Source organism: Elephas maximus, chromosome 3 (genome assembly GCF_024166365.1).
Source record: "Elephas maximus indicus isolate mEleMax1 chromosome 3, mEleMax1 primary haplotype, whole genome shotgun sequence".
Lineage (NCBI taxonomy): Eukaryota > Metazoa > Chordata > Mammalia > Proboscidea > Elephantidae > Elephas > Elephas maximus.
This window is the reverse complement of record NC_064821.1, coordinates 51,794,404-51,813,688: the sequence shown is the minus strand read 5'-3', so window position 1 is coordinate 51,813,688 and position 19,285 is coordinate 51,794,404. Positions and strand designations below refer to the sequence as shown.

Genomic DNA, 19,285 nt, shown 5'->3' with positions numbered 1-19,285 from the left:
GGCCATTACTAGATCAAATTATTGTTGTTAGCTGCTGTCAAGTCAGCCCCCAGCCCATGTCGATCCCATGCACCACGGAACAAAACGCTGCCTGGTCCTGCGTCATCCCAATGACTGGCTGCAGATGGGACTGTTGTGATCCACAGGGCTTCCACTGGCTGATTTTTGGAAGGAGATTGCCAAGCCTTTCTTCCTAATCCATCTTAGTTTGGAAGCTCTGCTAAAACCTGTTCAGCCGCTTAGCAACACACAAGCCTCTACTGACAGGCAGGTGGCTGTGCCTGAGGTACCTTGGCCAAAAATCAAACCCAGGTCTCCTGCATGAAAGCTGAGAATGTGAGGATTCTACCACCGAACCACCACTGCCTCCAATTAGGAGGGATTAATTGGGGCAGTGAGGGAAACAAAGATAATAACAGCAGCTAAGAGAGCACCCACCATGTGCTTCCTACACACCAGGCACTCTTCTAAGTGCTTCATGTATCAACATATTTAATCCTCATGACAATTCTATGTGGTTGGCACTATTATGAACCCTATTTTATAGATGGGAAAATGGAAGCACAGAGAGGTTGAATAACGTGCCTAAGGTCACACAGCCAATAAAAGCAGTGGTGTTGGGATTTAAATCCAGCTGGTCTAATACTAGGGTCCCCCCAGTGATTTGGGATACGGTCCACCACCCCCTCCCATTTGGCCCAGGTAATCACGGCTTGGTCAGATCCTCAGAGGGCTCAGCCCACCTTGTGAGGCTGAGCCCCTGACCCAAGCCACAAGGCGATCCCTCCGGGGGCCTGCTGCTCACGTGGTTGTGGATGAAAAGCCGCATCTGTTTCCAGGGGTAGTGGAGGCGCAGAAGCCGCTGGAAGAACAGCACCAGGAACGGCGTGGGCTGCTCGATGAAAATGCCGACCAGGACTGTGGGCAGAGCTTCGTCCTGCATGGGGAGGGGGCGGCATAAGAATCTAGCAGTGTCTAAGCACAGCACCTGCCACTGAGCCCCTGGGGGACTAGAGGGATCCAGAGAAGGGGGCAGCAGCATGTAGACTTAGCTATCAGTGATGCCTGGGCATGGAACTCTGAGCAGGGTGTGTGGGTGGGCAGATGCAGGGCCTGGCAGGGAAGCTGCCAGAGGAGGCTGGGGGGCAGGAGAGGAGGAGGGGGAGCCCAGGATGGCAGCGACGACCAGGTGAGCTCTGGTAGACTGCAGTCTGTTGGGAGATTGTGGCTGGCGTAGGGTGTTGAGAGGGGCCATAAGTGAGGATTAAGGGTCATGGGAGCAAGAGGGGGCTGCAGAACTGCCTGAGAGACTAGGCGGAAGAATCTGGAACTTGGGCATTTGGGGGAAGGTGGAGTCATGTGTAGTTTGAGAACATTTCCCAGAAGAGGCACCTGGGGAGAGCAGGATGGGATCTTGGGCAGGAATCCCTTCCACCAACACAGTGGAGTCTTCCAGAATCTCCCATTCTCCCCCGTCCAGTGTCCCCACGCTCAGGCCCTCACCCTGATGCCCTTGAGGAGGCGCAGGCCCTCATCACACACAGTGCAGCCCGTCTCGAAGGTCCAGAAGCGTGGGATGTAGTTGCCCAGGTAGTTCAGCTGCAGCTGTCAGGGGACGAGGGTTGGAGAGGAGCCGGGCCAACCCGCCCACCAACAACCACCGACAAGGCTGTTGGGCCCACCCAGTCAAGCCTCTGTGGACCCCTAGGGGGCCCACACAACCCAGTCCTCTCCCACTCCACCCCCACAAAAAAAATCCAGTTGCCATTAAGTTGACTCTGACTCATAGTGACCCCATGTGTGTCAGAGCAGACCTATGTTCCATAGGGTTTTCAGTGGCTGATTTTTTAGAAATACATAGCCAGACCTTTATTCTGAGGTGCCTCTGGGTGGACTCAAACTGCCAACCTTTTGATTAGCAGCCAAGCTAACCACCCAGGAACTCCTCCCACTCCTAAGGGGGCAGGAATGGGATTATATTTTGCGCAAGTCTTGGAAAGAATGTCCCATCCCCCTGGATATCATCAAAACTCTTCTGAGGGAGGATAGAGGATGGCACTCCAGAGCTTCTTCATCTTTGGATCTCCTGGGGTACTTATAAAATGCAGATCCCTGGGTCCCCTCCAGAGATTCCAAATGAGCAGCTCTTGTATGGAGTCAGGAAATCTGCATTTTTCACAAGCTCCTTCACTACCCAACACCACCATGGGATTCTGATGCTGATGGTTGAGGACCTCACTAGAAGACACTAGGAACCAGGGCTCAGCAGTGTCTAGCTCCGCAGGGTCCAGTTAGGCCCACCCTGTGCCTGGCCATAGTCTGCCCCCAGGCCCTGTCTGTAGCTCCAGGAGCACAGGGACCAGTCTGTCCTATTTCACTGTATCCCTTATTCCCTGGTGCAAATATTCAATAAATGTTTGTTAAATGAATAAACGAGTATGTCCTGGGGTGCAGAGTAGGGATGGCTAAAGGCAGCCCAGCTGAGGCCTGGAAGGGAACAGAGGCCTCCTGTGCATTCTGCCATCCAGCAGGGATGGATAGGCATCACCGTCCCCCACAGCAGGGAAAGATGGCATGTTGAACTCTGAAGTGAGGTCAGAGGCAGCAAGCTCACAGTAGGGCCCAGATAGATGGCCTTGGTCCCAATGAAAGGTTGGGGGTAACACTGAGAGTAGAATCGGGGCCCTGGCCCCTCTCCCAAACTCCTCTAGGGCTGGGGCCGCTCCCTACCTTGGTAGGCCCATTGCCATGAATCAGGACCGGAAGAGTGTCGTAGGCCAGGTTCCGCACTCTTACGTGGCCCATTTCAAACTTGAGCACGACCTCATCTGAGGGTCAGAAAGCACAGCCCCGTCTAGTGTCAGGCCCAGAGGCCGAGCTCAGGGCTGACAGGCTAGGCTTGAATCCCACCTCTCCCCAAGTGACCAGGGTGTGGCCTTGGGCAAATCAGTTCTCTGAGCCTCAGTTTCCTCAATGGTAAAATGGGGATCATCCCATCTTTATGGGGTGAGTGGAAGGATTCAGCATCTGGCATGCACTTGGCACCACAGCTAGGATGTAGTGAGCACTGAATTCATGGCAACCCTATTACTTATTGTGCCAGAAGCAGTTGATGGGAGAAAGGCAAAGGCCTGGAACATCCCAGCTCCAGACACAGTGCAGAGAAGCCCCAAGGACAGCAGAATGGGAGGTAACTGTTCTGACGGGCATGCAGAGCGCCCAGGATAAGCTGCCATCCAGGGAGGCCAGGGTAGTGGGCGTACATCCTGTTCGGGTGGAGACAGCGCATGCTGGCAGGGTCCTAACACCCATGCTCTCCCTGTTAGCCTGCACTTTAGACCCGGTAGGAAGCTGCCTGGTCAGTTATACAATGCAGGGGTCTTCTCTTCTCAGAGGCCTTGCTAAGGATGGCAGGGAGGGAGGCCCTCTGAGGGCGGTGATCACGTCAGAAGAGCCCCTCTGTACAAGTTCCCAGCCTGCCCAGGAGGTGACGTAGACCTGGCTTCTTAACCCAGGGGTCACAAACCCCCAGAAAACACAGGGAAAGGCCCACTGTTTCTGCATCAGCCTGGGAGAGGAGCCATAGCTTCCATCAGACTCTCAAAGGGGTCTATTTGCTCCATAAAACCACCCATCAGTGATCTCGTCCAACTCCGCCTTTCTAAAGATGGGAAAACTAAGGCCCAGAGAGGAGACTTAACTTGCCTGAGGTTACCCAAGACAGTGACAAAGTAATGCCATCATCAGCCACAGAGTTGGGGCTGGGCACAAGGGTGTTCGTGGCTTCAAGGACCCAGGGGCCTCTGGCTTTCCAATCAGCCATCAACTCACTCCCTACCAGCTCAGTCCCTCCCCTCAACCCAGGGAGCCTTCACCTGGGAAGCGCGAGGGCAGGAGATGGAGGTGTAGAAGGTTCACCTGTCAGGACCTGCTCTGCATCACCCAGCTCCTCTCGTGATGGCTAGCCACCTCCCCTGCCCTGGTCGCCTGCTGGGCTCTGGGGACTGACCTCTGGAGCCTCTATTCCCCACCACCTAGCACAGAGACACAGCTGTACCCCAGGACGTGCCCCCAGGTGGTCTCTGGGGACATGGTGATGGGGCAGGTGACCTCCCAGCACAACACCCAGAGGGACTAGCTGAGCTGTCCTCCTTGGGTTCAGGCCCTGCCTCACATCCTCACCTCCTCCCTATCACCCCTCTCAGGGCCAACCTCTTCTGTCTACCTCCCTCCCCTCCCCTCCCTGTGGGGGCTGCTCACCCAAGGCTCCATCCAGGTTCTGGAAGATTCGGCAGCGGTGGTCCAGGGTGATATTGATCTGCTCCTGCAGGAAAGAGGATGTCAGGCTGCAGAAAGGAAAGGCTCTGGGCAAAGGAGAGGGGCTTCTTTACCTCAGAGGGGAGCATGCCCCCTGCCTGACCCCCATGGCTGTTGCTGCCTCTCCCTATACCCACCTACCCCACCACATCAGGGCAGCTGAGGGTCCTGAGAACACTAGCCATAGCCAAGCCCCTGGGATCTAGCTACAGAGAACCACGGGCTCTCAGAACTGGAAGGAATCTAACACAATAGCTGGTTCAATTATACCAACAATGGCAACCGTAATAATAACAAACACAGGCTTACTGTAGGAGCCCTGGTGGCACAGTAGTTAAGAGCTCAGCTGCTAACCAAAAACTCAGCTGTTCAAATTCACCAGCCGCTCCTTAGAAACCACACGGGGCAGTTCTACTCTGCCCTATAGGGTCACTGAGTTGGAATCGACTCAACAGTGATGGATATGGTTTTGTTTTTGGTTGCTTTTTTTTTTTTTACTGTACCAGTCAGTGTTCTAAGTCTTTTACGTATATCAATTAATTTAATCTGTACAACATCCCTACAAAAAAGTACTATCGTTACCCCCATTTCACAGATTTCAAAAAAATAAGACACAGTGAGTATGTAACTTGCCCAAGATCACACAGCTATTAAGTGGCCAAGCCAGGATTTGAACCCAGGCAGCCTAGCCCTAAAGTTCTTATTCTTAACCATTAAGCAATACTGCCTCTCTGAGTTTCAACCGTGTCTTGTGGAGCCCTAGACCTGGGAGAGTAAGGGCAGGTGGCACCCTGGGCTCCAGCCCCCATCTCAAACAACTCAGCTCCCCTTCTACATTTTGGACCCTGGGCTTCTGCAAATGATATCATCAGAGGCAACGGGGAAGGAGGAGGAAGGTCTGAGTTAACAAAAAGATCATAGTTTCCACTGCACAAGCCCGAATGCTCCATTTTATGTATGACAAAAGGTGAGGCTCAGGGAGGGAAGGTAACTTACCCAGGGTCACACAGCACAGCATGGCTAGGGGTAAGTGAGCAGGGAAGAATTCAGGATCCTGACCCCAAGGACTCCCTGAATTTCCTGCCTGCCCAGAGGACACTTGCTGGATCTGGGCTGCACTGGCCTGCTTCTGCCACCGCTACTCCCCTTGATGTTGCCTGCCTCAAGACAGCTCTGAGGTCTGGCTTCTAGGCCCAGGTCCAGTCAAAGGCCCATCAGCCCCTATGCACCACCCCCTGCAGGATGGGGGAGGGACAGCCCAGCCTGTCAGTTCCTTTCATGTCAGTCATCATGACCTCACATGAGGTTGTTTCTTGTTTTCTCATCTCTATCCATAACAGCAAAGCCCCTCTGTCTTGTTCACTGCTATATCCTCCCTGACCCCCGCCCATGACACAGTGGCAGCTTCTCAACAAATGCCTGCTGAATAAATGAGTGGACCAAAGAATAGATGGGTGAATGGGTGTCACTGCCCACTCCAGGGTCCAGGCCCCCAAGGGACGACTTCTGGTGCACCCTGGCCCCTGGGCAGCCCCTCCTCCTTGACCCTGCCTGCTGTCTCTTACCCTTTTTTCCGGGTCTAAGAAGATCTTGGTGTAAAAGAGCTGGTCGCTGTCGCTGTCCTGGCCCTCCCACTCGGATACCAGTTTGCTGAGGTTGGGGGCGTAACCGATGAAGCCTGATAATTGTAGCGGGGCACACAGAGACAGACATTTAGCCTCCAGGTCAGGGGTCTCCCCTGCCTCCCCTCTCATTCACCTCCCATTGTTTATCCACCAACCCTGCCTCCTCTTGGAAGTCCCCTTGGATTGACAGGAGGTGGTGTCTGCAGGGTGGAAACAGCCTGTCAATTAACACCACTGGCTGACAAGTTTCCAGGTACCCCAGAGGGAAGGCTCAATGGTGCCCCTAAACTGCAGCAGCTCAGCCGCCAGCACAGAGCTAGGCGGCTCAGTGTATAGACACAGGTGATGAATGAATAAATAGATCAGGATCCCCCACAGAGCCAAGCTGGCAGTGCCTGGGCTTGGAGCCCCTTTGATACTGTTATCTGGGACAGCTTGGCCCAGTGGAGGGAAGGCTCAGCCAAGGTCGTACCATGCATATCAGAAGCTGAGCCTTGGCACAGTGGGGGAAACCCATGCGGGCTCCCTGGCTGGGTTCAGACTAGCAAGAGAAGGGGAGAAGGTGGGCAGCCACAGAGTCCAGGGACACTCCTACCCTGGGCAAGCAGGACCAGGCCACCTGGACTGTGCTTTCAACCAGGGGAGAAACGTGGGTGCTGGGGGTGGATGCCTCTTCCAAGGCTGGACGGGGTATTGTCTGGGCAATGGAGTGATGTGTGAGATCTGCATCTTTTAAAAGGTCCCTCTGGCTGCTGAGTGGAGAAGGGACTGAACAGGTGAGGGTGGAGGTAGGCAGAGCAGTTAAAAGACTACTACAGATGTCCAGGAGCCAAGGGATAATGGTGACCTGGATGAGATGGTAGCAGTAGACGTGGAGTTAAGAGCGTAAGTTCAAGAGGGCTTCAGGAGGTAGGAGTGATGGGGATTGTAATGGGCTGGAGAGGTGGCAGGACAAGGGAGGAGTCAGAGGGACTCCTGGGTTTTGCCCTGTGCAGCTGGGTGGCTGTTTCATGAAATGAGGAAGACTGCAGGGGATCAGGTTTAGGGGTAAAAAGGTCAGGAACTCTGTGGTGGTTAATTTTTTTGTTACTTTTGTTTTTGCTGTTGCTTTGTGACTGATAAGACCCCGTGTGTGTCAAAGAACTGCTCCATACGGTTTTCTTGGTGGCAATCTTTACAGAAGCAGATTGCCAGGCCAGTTTCTTCCACAGTGCTGCCAAGTAGGTTCAAACCGCCAACCTTTTGGTTACTAGCCAAGCATAAACTATTTGTGCCACTCAGGGACCTTGTGTGATGGTTAATTTTATGTGTGAACTTAGCTAGATTATGGTTCCCAGTGGTTTGGCCAAACACTAGTCTAGTTGCTGTTCCATAATCTAATCTAATCTGATTTAATTACTTTCCACAATCTAATCTAATGTAATGTAATCAATTAATCAGCTAAAAAAGGAGTCACCTTAGCTGTTCTGCCTCCAGACTATAGATATTTTGGCAGAGCTGTCTCTCTCTCTTGCTCTTCACTCTGCACTCTCTCCACTGCCTGACCTACAGCTCTTGGGACACAAGCCTGCAGGATCCCCAGCCTGCTTGCCAGCCCCCACAACCTTATGAGTCGATTCCTTGAAGTAAATCTCTGTCTTTCCTTCTGTGTGTATATATAGCTCACTGGTTCTGTTTCTCTAGAGAACCCTAAGACAAGCTCTATTCAGGACATTCTGGGTTCGAAACCTGTAAGACATCAATGTGGGGCATCAAGCAAGGGGGGATCCTCACAAACGCAGTGGCTGGACCCCCTGCAGCCCTGCCCAGCCCCCGCACCCTGCTCCGCGCCCAGCTCTCTCACCTCCAGAGCCCAGGAACCTCTTGCCGTCTGACACCACTGGGTACTTGGCCTCTAGCCTGCGGTCTGGGTAGATGAGCTCCTCCGCAGAGAAGACCACCTGGCTCCTGGCCTGCCGGAACTTCTTCAGGAGCTCCCGGGGCCCCGATGCAAACACCACATCATAGCTGCAGCCAGAATGGAGAGCAGGGGCAGGGTGAGGGTACAGGCAGGAGAGAACCAACTAGAGATCATGGCTTTCCACAATCCTTCACCTCCTGACCCAGCTCTGGGCCACAACCTGGGAAATGAATCTGCCCATGTCTGTGGCCCTGACTGCCATGTGTCCACCCAACTCTGGGCAGGGAGATGGCCCCCACAACCCATGTCCTTCTCACACCCAAATCATGGCTCACCACACCTGGGCAGGTCACCCCTCCCATCTTTCCACCAAGAATGAGAATGAGCTACACCGGAAGGTCTTATCCTCAGGATCATGGATCCTCTAAAACTGTAGGCAACCTTAGCTAGAGTGATCCCCCCTCATTCCCAATATTCTGGAAGGGCTTCAGTCTAGAATATCTACCCATGGGGGGTCCAGCCCAGGAGGCCCCAGCCTAACACCTGTCTGTGAAGAGAATGACTAGGTTTTCCTTGTCTGCGTGCTTCTCCAGAGCTCTCTTCAGCAGCCGAACCTTCTGCCCTCCACCTGCTGGCGTCTCCTGCCCACTGTTCCAGTCCTCCCCCAGGCCAAGCGCCTGCAGAGAGAAAGGTCCATTACCACTGGTTTTAGGTGAACAAATATCTTCTTCCTGTCAAATTTTCCATCCCTAACCTGAGCAGTGAACGCCTTTGCTTCTGTCTATTGAGCACACCGCCCTCCCCCACACACACCATTCTATGGCATGTGTGAGGCTGACCTGGCTCCGGGGTGATCATGTGACCCTACCTGGCCAAACAGAATGCCTTACTGGTCCAGCTCTAACCCTCCAAAGCCATACGCTTGAGCGTGTGACTCATGAGTGACTTATTAGAGTCTTCCCTGGGACTGTTCTGTGAAAGCTATCTTGTTCTGCTCAGGTTGCAAAGCTAGGACATGTGAGTCTGTGGCTGGCGGTCACCTTGCCACCATGTGGAAAGAACATGTCTGCAAATGAAAACAAACAGAGCCTAGAGATGGAAAGACAAAGCCTGTCCCATGCTGCTTAAATGCCTCAATCCAGCTATGCCTGAAGCCAGCCTTTGTTGCAATCCTCATTCATGTGAGCTAATACATTCTTTCTTGTCTAATGTCACTAGGTTACAAGTACCACAGAGACGGTGATGTGGTCTGTCTTATCCATCACTCCATCCCCAGTGCCTGACATTGAGCCTGACAGAGGGAGGCACTCAGCACCCTCTCTGCTGAATGGAGGAATGTCTCCCTGTGTCATGGATTGAATTATGTCCCCCCAAAAATGTGTGTATCAACTTGGTTAGGCCATGTATGGTTGTCCTCCATTCTGTGATTATAATTTTATGTTGAGAGGATTAGAGTGAGATTGTAACACCACCCTTACTCAGGTCACCTCCCTGAACCAAGGTAAAGGGAGTTTCCCTAGGGTGTGGCCTGCACCATCTTTTCTCTCTCAAGAGATAAAAGGAAAGGAAAGCAAGCAGAGAGTTGGGGACCTCATACCACCAAGAAAGCAGCACTGGGAGCAGAGTACTTCCTTTGGACCTGGGGTCCCTGTGCATGAGAAGCTCCTTAACCAGAGGAAGATTGAGGACAAAGACCTTCCTCCAGAGCCAACAGAGAAAGGAAGCCTTCCCCTGGAGCTGACACCCTGAATTTGGACTATTAGCCTACTTTACTGTAATAAAATTAATTTCTCTTTGTTAAAGCCATCCACTCGTGGTATTTCTGTTATAGCAGCACTAGATGACTAAAACACCCTGCTGGGCTCAGCTGGATGGTCTGCACACACAGGATATGCCACTGATGGACCAGGCATTAGCTCATGTTTATACAAGTATGGTCTCCAAACCATATCTACCCAAAATCACCTGGAGATTTGTTAAATGCTAATTCTCAGGCCCTGCCTTCTAATCTACCCCCAGGTGAGTCTTATGCCCCCTATCGTTTGAACTCCACTGCCTACCTCCCAGCCTCCTCTCGCCTCACGCTTCGCTCCCTCCTTGACTTTGCTCACGCTGTGTCCTCTGATCCCTCTTCCTTCCCCTAACACATCTTCATCCTTCAGGCTTCCACAGTCTTCCCAGCGGCCCCAAGTCTGTCTCAAGGCCTCAGTAGTTTCAGAAGGGAAAACACCCAGCTCCTAATTCTCCCACCACCCCTTGGATGCCTCTGCCCAGCACCATGAGCCCCTAACCTGGATCTTGTAGTTGAAGAACTGGGCTGAGCGCTTGAAGCGTCGGAATCCCTCGGTCTCCTTGGTGGCCACCGTGAGGACTAAGAGGTTGTCTGAGGACAGAGAAGAGTATGGTAAATGGAGATGGAGGATGAGGGCAAGTGACAAGGAGGAGCGGGTCACTGTTCCCGGTGACCTGTCAAATCCTGGCAGGCTGTGTCTTCATATCAATCCATTACAGATGGAGCCTAGGGCCTGGGTAGGAAGGGACATGCCTAAGATATTCAGCTGGTCAGTGATATAGCTGGGACATAACCTGGTCTCCTGATCCCCCTCCAGGGCTCCTTCCATTTGGTAACTGACAAACGTGACTGGAAACATCCACAGGCAAGGTGTTTGCAACTTACATTGTGGGACTGAGTCTTTCTAGCTTTAAGGGCCCAGGTCCCTCATGGGGACAGATGGAAGGATCTGCTCTGAATGATGAACTCGAGGAACACTTGACCAATGCTGGGATGGCAAATACACAGCATAGAAGCCACCACTCTCAACACCCAAACCCAGGGCAGACATTACTAATCAATCCCAACAGTCTCACGTGGTCTTGGATTCTCCCAGTGCAGTACTTCAGGCTGATACAACCAACCAAAGTCGGCTGACAGTAGAAACTAAAGATCCCTCTATCAGTCCACACATGACCTTTGGCTAGAGCAGCTTGTACTACCTTTTTAACAAGGGACCTCCCTTGGACTTTGTAGTGTGGCTTCACCTCTGCAATGGAACTGCCAGCATCTCTGGGTTGGGGAGCTCTGGGGAGCCCCTCCCAGACCACACTGTGAGGTTGTGTTCCTGAGAAGAGAGGGCCTGGAGGTGGGCTACCTGCTTAGAATCCCAGGTCTGCTCCTTACTGGCTGTTGTGGGTTGAATTTTTTCCCCCAAAATGATATATTCAGGCCCTAATTCCCAGTACCTGCAAATGTAACTTCATTTGGAAATAGGGTCTCTGCAAATGTAATCAGTTAAAATGAGGATTAAGATGGGCCCTAATTCAATGATTAGTGTCCTTATAAAATGAGGGAAATTTGGACAGACACACAGAGAGAAGGCGGCCATATGAAAACACAGATAGAAACAGTGGACAACGTCCCATAACAGAGGCAGAGACCGCAGTGATGTGTCTAGAAGCCAAGGAATGCCAAGGATTGCTGGCAACTGGAAGAAACAAGGAAGGATCCTCCCCTAGGGCCTTCAGAAGGAGCATGACCCTGCCAACACATTTGATTTGAATTAACAGAATAAATTTGCATTGTTTTAGGCCACCCAGTTAGTAGAACTTTGTTATGGCAGCCCTAGGAGACTAATATAGCAGCTGTGTAACCTGGGGAAAGCCCCTGTCTCTCTGAGACTGTCTCCTTGTAAAATGGAGGTAGTAATAGTACCTACTTCTCAGGGCTGCTGGACTGATTAAACGCTGGGGTGCTTGCCACATGCTAAGGGCTTCCTAAGTATCAGTTATTACTGGTGTTGATTAGAAAAGAAAAAAAAAAAAACCTGTTGCCCTCAAGTCGATTCTGACTCATAGCAACCGTACAGGGCGGAGAACTGCCCCAGTGGGTTTCCAAGGAGCACCTGGTGGATTTGAACTACCACCTTTTGGTTAGCAGCAGAACTCTTAACCACTATGCCACCAGGGTTTCCACTGGTATTGATTAATGAGAGTCAAAGGCTTTGTCCTGGCATTCAAGGCCCTCTCTTATGCACCAGGAGACTTATTCATCCCCTCTTCCAGCTGGGGGTAAACACCTTGGTAGGTTCCTCCCCTCCCGACATAGCTCCCTCTCTCTGCCCTTTCAGTGACACCCCCTCAGTCACCAAGACTTCTAGGAAGCTTCTTGGATTTCTCCTGCCCTCTCTGGCCTCCACAAGCCTCAGTGGCAGGACCTCACTTTGCAGCACTCATGTTTGGTTCACTGTCGGAGTCTTAGTTCTCTGAGAGTCCAGGACTGACACCTGGAGGGTAACAGACCCACTCAGTAACCAGGCCTTTGGCAGGCAGGTAAAGGCCCACCCACAACCCCACCCCAGGAATCAGGAGGCGCCTAGGCTCAAAGAACAAAGGAGACCATGGAGTTAAGCCTGCTGAGTGGAGAGGGCAGCCCTACAGGCTGCAGGCCCCAGAGCACGGGGCTGGCGCCAGGCAGCCCAGCAGGGATTTTCAGGAATCAGCCAATCACGGGGTGGGGGTGGGGGGGCTGCGGGGTTGAGGGGGGAGGGCAGGGACCTGAAGGAGGAGGGAACAGGACCAGGGATTCACCAAGCAGGTGTGGCAAGGGAAGAGCTCACTACCCCGATCCGGGGTCCAGAAAGAGGTGCTGCTCACACTTGGTGAAGACCTCCCCGAACTCCCACCAGGACGGTTAAGTCTCCGCCCAGGTGAGGGGGGCCGGAGCCCCCAGCTCAGAGGCCCTCGTGCCAACGGGCTGCTGGGGCCAGGGAAGGTGTCACATTTCATGGACAGAAAAAGGCAGAGTGTTCCTTGTGATCCTGGATTCCCAATCGGATGGAGCTCTTGAAGCCAGGAAGATGAGGTAGGGGATGGGGTGGTGTGTCTCCAGGCTCCTTTCTCAAGTTCCTGCTTCCAAGTAACAGCAGCAGCACTGGCTTTATTGAGAATGTTCTCTGCCAAACACTGTTCTAAGCACTTTATGATACTAACTCCCCACGTACAGTCAGGAAACTGAGGCTCAGAGATGGTGGATTTAACTATGAAGCAGCAGCACCAGGATTTGGGTGCCAGACGCCTGGGTCCAGGACACTCCCCCTCCTCCGTCTTGCACACTGCACCGCCCAGGACTGGGACAGTGGCCAGGCCAGCTACAAAAAGGGCCCCATTTCTCCATATGTCTAGCTGGGCTGGACCACAGGGCCCCAGGCCAGGTTGGACCCTCCCCACACACCCGCCCTTCTCCCACTCAGCCTGTCACCTCCCCTTTTCCTGGTGGCTGCCAGGTGTACCCCCTCGGGCCCTAACAAATTCTGGGTTCCTTGGACCACGTAGCACCCACTCCCTGGCCCAGGACCCCATGAGGTCGCCAGCCCAGAGGGTCCTAAACCTGCATGCATATCCGCATCACCAAAGGAGGTTGTAAAATGCAGATTCCTGGTCCCTAGGGCCAAAGGTCTGGGTTGAACCCAGGAATCTGGGTTTTTCCTCCATTTCCCAGGTGATTTCCAATGCCAGCCACATTTGGGGACCACAGGTCCAACCCAACCCCCTGGTTGTCTGGCTCTAGGATCCAAGGGCCTGAGAGGTGGTTCACAGCAGGCCCCTGCCCCGAGGGACCCTAACATCACCTCTCAACACCCCCACAAAAATCACCTCAGTAAACTAGCCAGGTGCTACTCACCCCAGCCTGCACCTCATACCCTTGTCCTATCTGTAAGATTTACCCCTCCTCTAAAGAGGCCCCAAGTCCACCTCCTCCAGGGAAAAAAAAGCCCTCCTTAATCTCCTCCTCTGATCTGGTCACTCCTTTCCACAAGCAGTCTTGGGTTTGCCCAGCACTTGATGTACCAGTGTGATGCCATTCCTTCTCCCTTGGTCAGGCCAGAGCCATGTCTTTTATTTCCTCGGCCTCCCACCCCCTCACTGAGGCTGGGGCTGAGCACAGCTAAGGCATGCCTGGCCTTAAGGAACCATGTGGAAAGATAATCCTAGTAAGGGCTACCACTTGTTGAACATTTATTAAATGCCATGCACTGTGTGAAGCGTGTGACACTCATTGCCACATTTAACTCTCAAAGAACCCTGTGAGGTAGGGGCATCTTTATCCCCTTCTACAGGTGAGGAAACGGAGCAGTCGTGGTTCAGTGGCAGAATTCTTGTCTTCCATCAGGAGACTTGGGTTCGCTTCCTGGCCAAGGCACCTCGTAAGTGGCCACCACTCATCTCTCAGTGGAGGCTTGCGTGTTGCTATGATGCCGAACAGGTTTCAGCAGAGCTTCCAGACTAAGAGGGACTAGGAAGAAAGGCCTGGCAATCTACTTTCAAAAATCAGGCAGTGAAAACCCCACGGGTCACAACAATCTGATCCCATTGTGCGTGGGGTCTCCGTGAGTCAGGAGCTGACCGAATGATAGCTGACAAGTTAGAAAACAGAAGCACAGAGGGGCTGCGTAACCTGCCCAAGGTCACAGAACCTTGGGATGAGAAGAGAACGCTCAGCATTCCAAATGCCCATGCTCTTAAAGTCATCATTTCCCTGCCCAAGAGTCCAACATCCCAAGTGCCAGAGACTCTGGGCTGCAGATGAAATCCAGTATTCCAAAACCTTCCTAACGTCGGCACTCAGCTCCCTTCACGTGGTGAGTCTCCTCCCGAATCACCATCAGGCCCAGCCAAAGCTCTGGGCAATCCATATGGTGTCACCGTGGAGGATTCGGGTTCCAACCACCAGTTCTCCACCCACCTGCCTTCTGTCTAGTCCACACAGCCTGCCTTGGGCTGAGGCCAGGACTCTATTAGGCCTAGTGCCCGGGGCACTTGGTCCTTGGGACCTACTGCCCAAAGTCCAGCAGTGCTTTCCCCAGAATCGACCCACGTGCCAGGCTCAGGAAAGATACAACAGAGACAGTAGAGTGAAAAAGAGATTGCTGGGCAAATTATTCTCTCTGTGCCTCAGTTTCCTCATCTGTAAAATGGGAATAATGCAGATATTCATAGTACCCTTCTCCAGAAGACTCTCTTGAGGATTAAGTGAGCTAATGTACAGAAGGTACTTAGCACAGAGCCTGGCTGTGGTGGCCTGAGGGTTCTTACTACAGGAAACCGCCCCCTCCCCCCCACCAAGAGAGGGAGCCATAGATGTGATATGCTGCCCTGGGGTCAAGCATGAAGAACAAGGCTGATGTGGACAGGCCATTCAAGGGGCCTGCAGCAGGGGTGCAGCGCAGGTGAGAAGGCTCCTGGGAGAAAGGGACTCCTGAGGAAAAGGCAGAGCTGTGAAAGGACCTCTGTGGCCCTGAGGAAAAGGCTGAGAATTTTAACCTGGCTAGGTCACCCTCAGAAACCCTGGTGGCATAGTGCTTAAGAGTGTCAGCTGCTAACCAAAAGATCTGCAGTTCGAACCCACCAGGCAGTCCTTGGAAACTCTATGGGGCAGCTCTACCCTGTCCTATAGAGTCACTTATGAGTCAGAATCAACTCAAAGGTAATGCTTTTTTTTTTTTTTTAAGGGCATTCTCTGGGCTGGTGCCCCACTTCCCTCCCCTCCCCAACCCCTGCCCCAAGAAGCAGTTCCAGCCCAGACAAGCGAGTGGATGGTCCGAGCACACTCAGCTCCTGGGTCTCATCGCACTGTTTCGACACACCCGGTCTGCTCTCTGGGGAGGTGGGAATAGTCTCTCCCCTTTCCGCCCCCCTCCCTGGACTTGAACGGAAGTCATAAATGGAGTCTGGCAGAAGGGTAGGGGATGGATTCCCAGGGCCCAGAAGCCAACCTTGGCTTCCCCAGAATCTGGCTTCCCCCAGGTCTGGCCCCACTCATTCCTTAGTTCTCAGGTCTCCTCCACCACTGCTCCACCTCACTCCACCCCCACCTCCAGGGCCTGCTTGACTCCTGGGATATCCCCATTCCCTGCAATGGAATAGCACAACCGAGAGCCCCGAACCAAGCCTGGCTGACATCCCAGCCTCTGCACTTAGCAGCTGTCAGGCCCCAGCTGGCCTCCCCTCTCCGTGGCCAAATCAAGTCCCACAGGAAAGCCTGAGCCCAGGGAGAGGGCAGGGATCAGCCAGCCACCTCTGCAAAGGGAGAAGGGACCTCTGGCCTCTTGACCCTCCTGCTCCCCTCAGCTCTCTGGGCATTTGCCTGTCTGAATGTTGCCTTTTTGACAGTGTTGTTCTGTCTCCCACATTGGCCTAGGAGCTCCCCCAGTCCAAGGGCAATGTCTCCTCCTTCAGACATGGGCACCCTGAGAACAGAGAATCATGTCTCCCCCATCAGACTTGAAGTCCACCGAAGGGAGAAGCTCTGCATCCTCCCTCAGATTAGGGGCTCCCTAAAAGAGAAAATTAAATTGTAAACTCCATACCCCAAGTCCACAAGTGTTCAGCTGCGGGAATGGACAAGCTGCCCAGGGCTCCCTTACCGCTTACTCCCCAAGGCTCCATAGCAAATTCCCTTCCCCACCTCAGGCCTCGCCGTGCTCAGGCGGACAGACAGGGCACATCTCTGGGCCTGCCCCAACTGAATACTCAGCAGCTGCCCCATCCTGGCAGCTGGTGCTGGCTGGGGGGTCCTGGCCCAGCCAGGGGAGGGAGGACCTGGCCTCTCTGGGGGTTGCTAGGGTGCCCCCTCTCCAACATCAGTCAGTGGCCAGCTCAAGAACGACCTGCAGGAAAAATGACCACCCCACTCTGTCCTCCTGTCCAGGTAACTGAGGGTCCCACCTCAGCTGGGTCTGGGGGAGCTTGCCCAGCTACCCCAGGTAGTGTTTCCAAGCAACAGCCTTCCCAACCCAGGAAGTGGGGGCCAGTGGGAACGAACAGCAAGTCTGAGTCCATCAACAACAACTCTTTCAACCAGCTGTGGCAACTGGAGGCCAGGTGCTCAACCTCTCAGGGCCTCAGTTTCTCCATCTACGAAACAGGACTAACAATTCCTTCCTTACCAAAAGGGTCTAAATGTGGCAAGGGAAGCAAAAGGCCCCCACTTGAGAGCGACCTGACAGTAGCCCCATGTCTGGGGACCCCGTTGCCTCTTGTCCATCAGATAATCTCAGCAGCACCCTGAATCCTGACCTTGGCAGCACCCTCAGTGGGAGCTGCCTTGCGCCTACTCCGCTGCAGGATCACCTGCCAGGGGTCAGGGCACCTGAAGCCCTGTTGTTGATTTGGTCCCTGCCTACCCCACCTCTCTGGGCTTCCGTGTGGGTGGCTGGAGGCAGATCTCATTTCTCTTCTGGGGTGGTCTGGGGTGGACAGAGCCCACAATAGCAGAAGCAGAGGAAGGAAAGGTAGGGGGGAGGGGGGAGGCTATTGTAGGGCTCCTGGCTCCCAGGCAGAGTGGACCAGGCTGCGGGCCCCTGGCCGGGCACATACCCCAAGCCCAGCCCTTCCCTCTCTGGATTCTTCAACCTGTCACACTGCCCTGCAGGCAGCGCTGAGCCTGGGAGGAAAATGTCCTTTGCTGAGGGCCTTTCCAGGCCAGGCATTGAGCTGACCCCTCACCGACAGGCCCCACCCCATGGAATCCTTGTAACAGCTCCAGGAGTGAGGTATCACCCACTCCCTGCTAGACGACAGAGCCCCGTGAGGAATAAGCACCCTCTGACTTTGGCACTGGGAGCCATGTGTCCTTGGGCACAACTTGGCACAAAGGAGGTTCTCAAGAAACGGTGGCTCCCATCCCTTCCCCAAGCCCCATCCCCTATTCATGGTTCCCAGGTTCTCCAGGTGACCTGGAGGTGAGGAGGTGGGGAAGATGGAGCACTCAGGGGAGTAGGAGCCACCAAGGAGCGTGTGGCTAGTTTGGCTCCAAGGTTTGCTTCACTCGGTTGTCCTGGGTCTGTGCTCTCCTTGGGGCTCTCGGGTGCTCCCTACGTAGCCCTGGAGGTGGCCACATCAGGGAGGGCTGGAAGGGGAGCAGTACCCACTCAGGAGAGTGGGTACACTTTGAGATTCACTGCCTTGGGAAAATAGAAGGAGCACTAGACAGGAGTCCAGAGGCCTTGAATCAACCACTCCATGGGCTGGACAACCCTGGGCAGTCACTTCACTTCTCTGGGCTTCAGTTTCCTTGCGTGCAATAAGCACCTGGCAGGGGGCTGAGCAGACCACAGACGGCATGGGTGAAAGTGCACACTGTTCGAGGAACATGAACCAGCCCCTCCTCCAGCCCCATTCGCCCCCACCATTAGCCCCTCACCCCCACTTTCAGGCCCAGTGGCTCTGAAACCAGACAAGAGCCTGGGTGTGAATCCTGGTTCCCAGGCACACAAGCTGTGTGACCTTGGGCAAATGACACCACTCTGAAGCCTGTTTACCCAGCTGGAAAATGGGGGTGATAGAAGGACCCACTTGTTGGATTGTTGGAGGGTGAATGCCAGCATGCTGTGCTTAGCAATGCCTGGCCCATAGTGAGTGCTGCATAAATTGTAGCCACTGCCAGTAGTAATAGCAGTAGTATGAGTACTAGTATTATTTGACCCAATCCGTGCTGAATGGGATACCCGCTGTCACCCTTGCGTCACCCTCCCTCACTTGCTACACTAATAAGGGAACCGCAGCCCGGAGAGGGGAAGAGATTTTTCAAGTTGCCAGTAAGTGGCCAAGAGGGCGGAACGCAGACGCTCTCCTGAATGTAAGGCCTCCCGTATAGACTGGTCCTTACCGAGGCGGCCCCGGGCCGGACCCGGCAGGGACCAGCCCCCGCGACCTTGGGCCCCACCCTGGCCCGCCCGCGCCCAGTCCCCGCCTCACCCTCCGGCTGGGAGTCGCCCTTCGCTTCGGCCAGGAGCAGCCAGCCCAGCGTGGCCAGGAGCAGCAGGGGCCGCATGGCGGGGTCCTGGGGCGTTCGGCCGGCCGGGAGCAGCAAGCAGAGCTGGAAACGTCGCGAAGCGGCCAGCGGTCCCGCTGCCACGCACTGGGCCCGCCCCGGGGGCGGTGCCGCACCGCCCGCCTTCCCGTTCCCGCCCCGGGGGAAGGATTTTCCTGCAGATGTTCCCTCGCTGAGGCCTCTCGCAGTGGGGACAGCTGCCTGGGCTAGTCTCTGAGCCTTCCGGCCCTTCCGCCAGGCCTGCCCTCTTGCCCTGACGCCTCCAGGGTGATTCATTGAGACAAGGAAGAATAAGGGGATGAAGAGGGGGAGGCAAACACAATTTCTATATCCTAGAGTCTGCTCGAAGGCTTTACAGTACTGTATCAATAGCTGTTAGCCTCAGTTTTCTCACCTGTAAGTGGGGACCATAATAGCATCTACTCATGGGATCTTGCGCACTGAGAACAGCCCCCCCCCACTAAGTCTCAGCTCTTTCATTTAGTCTTTCTCCCCAACCCAAGGGGCACCCACTATTGTTCCTCCCCATTTAACAGAGGAAGAACCTGAAGGTCAGAAAAACCAAGTCGTTTGCCCGAAATCCGACAGCCAGGAGTCACAGGGACTGGATTTGCA

General features: G+C 54.1%; 1 protein-coding gene across 1 annotated transcript in view; it reads right to left on the bottom strand.

Moving 5' to 3' along the window:
- Positions 1-18,774, bottom strand: part of PLOD1 (procollagen-lysine,2-oxoglutarate 5-dioxygenase 1) — a 33,387-nt gene extending 14,613 nt beyond the window's left edge. Inside the window, exons 1-9 of the mRNA XM_049877941.1 lie at positions 18,595-18,774; positions 10,134-10,225; positions 8,386-8,519; positions 7,786-7,949; positions 5,883-5,995; positions 4,261-4,324; positions 2,731-2,828; positions 1,504-1,605; positions 806-937 (exon numbers count right to left, since the gene is read on the bottom strand). Of these exons, the coding sequence (XP_049733898.1) occupies positions 806-937; positions 1,504-1,605; positions 2,731-2,828; positions 4,261-4,324; positions 5,883-5,995; positions 7,786-7,949; positions 8,386-8,519; positions 10,134-10,225; positions 18,595-18,670 (975 nt within the window). The 5' untranslated portion in view covers positions 18,671-18,774. The remainder of the gene's footprint in view (positions 1-805; positions 938-1,503; positions 1,606-2,730; positions 2,829-4,260; positions 4,325-5,882; positions 5,996-7,785; positions 7,950-8,385; positions 8,520-10,133; positions 10,226-18,594) is intronic.
- Positions 18,775-19,285: the final 511 nt, after the last annotated feature.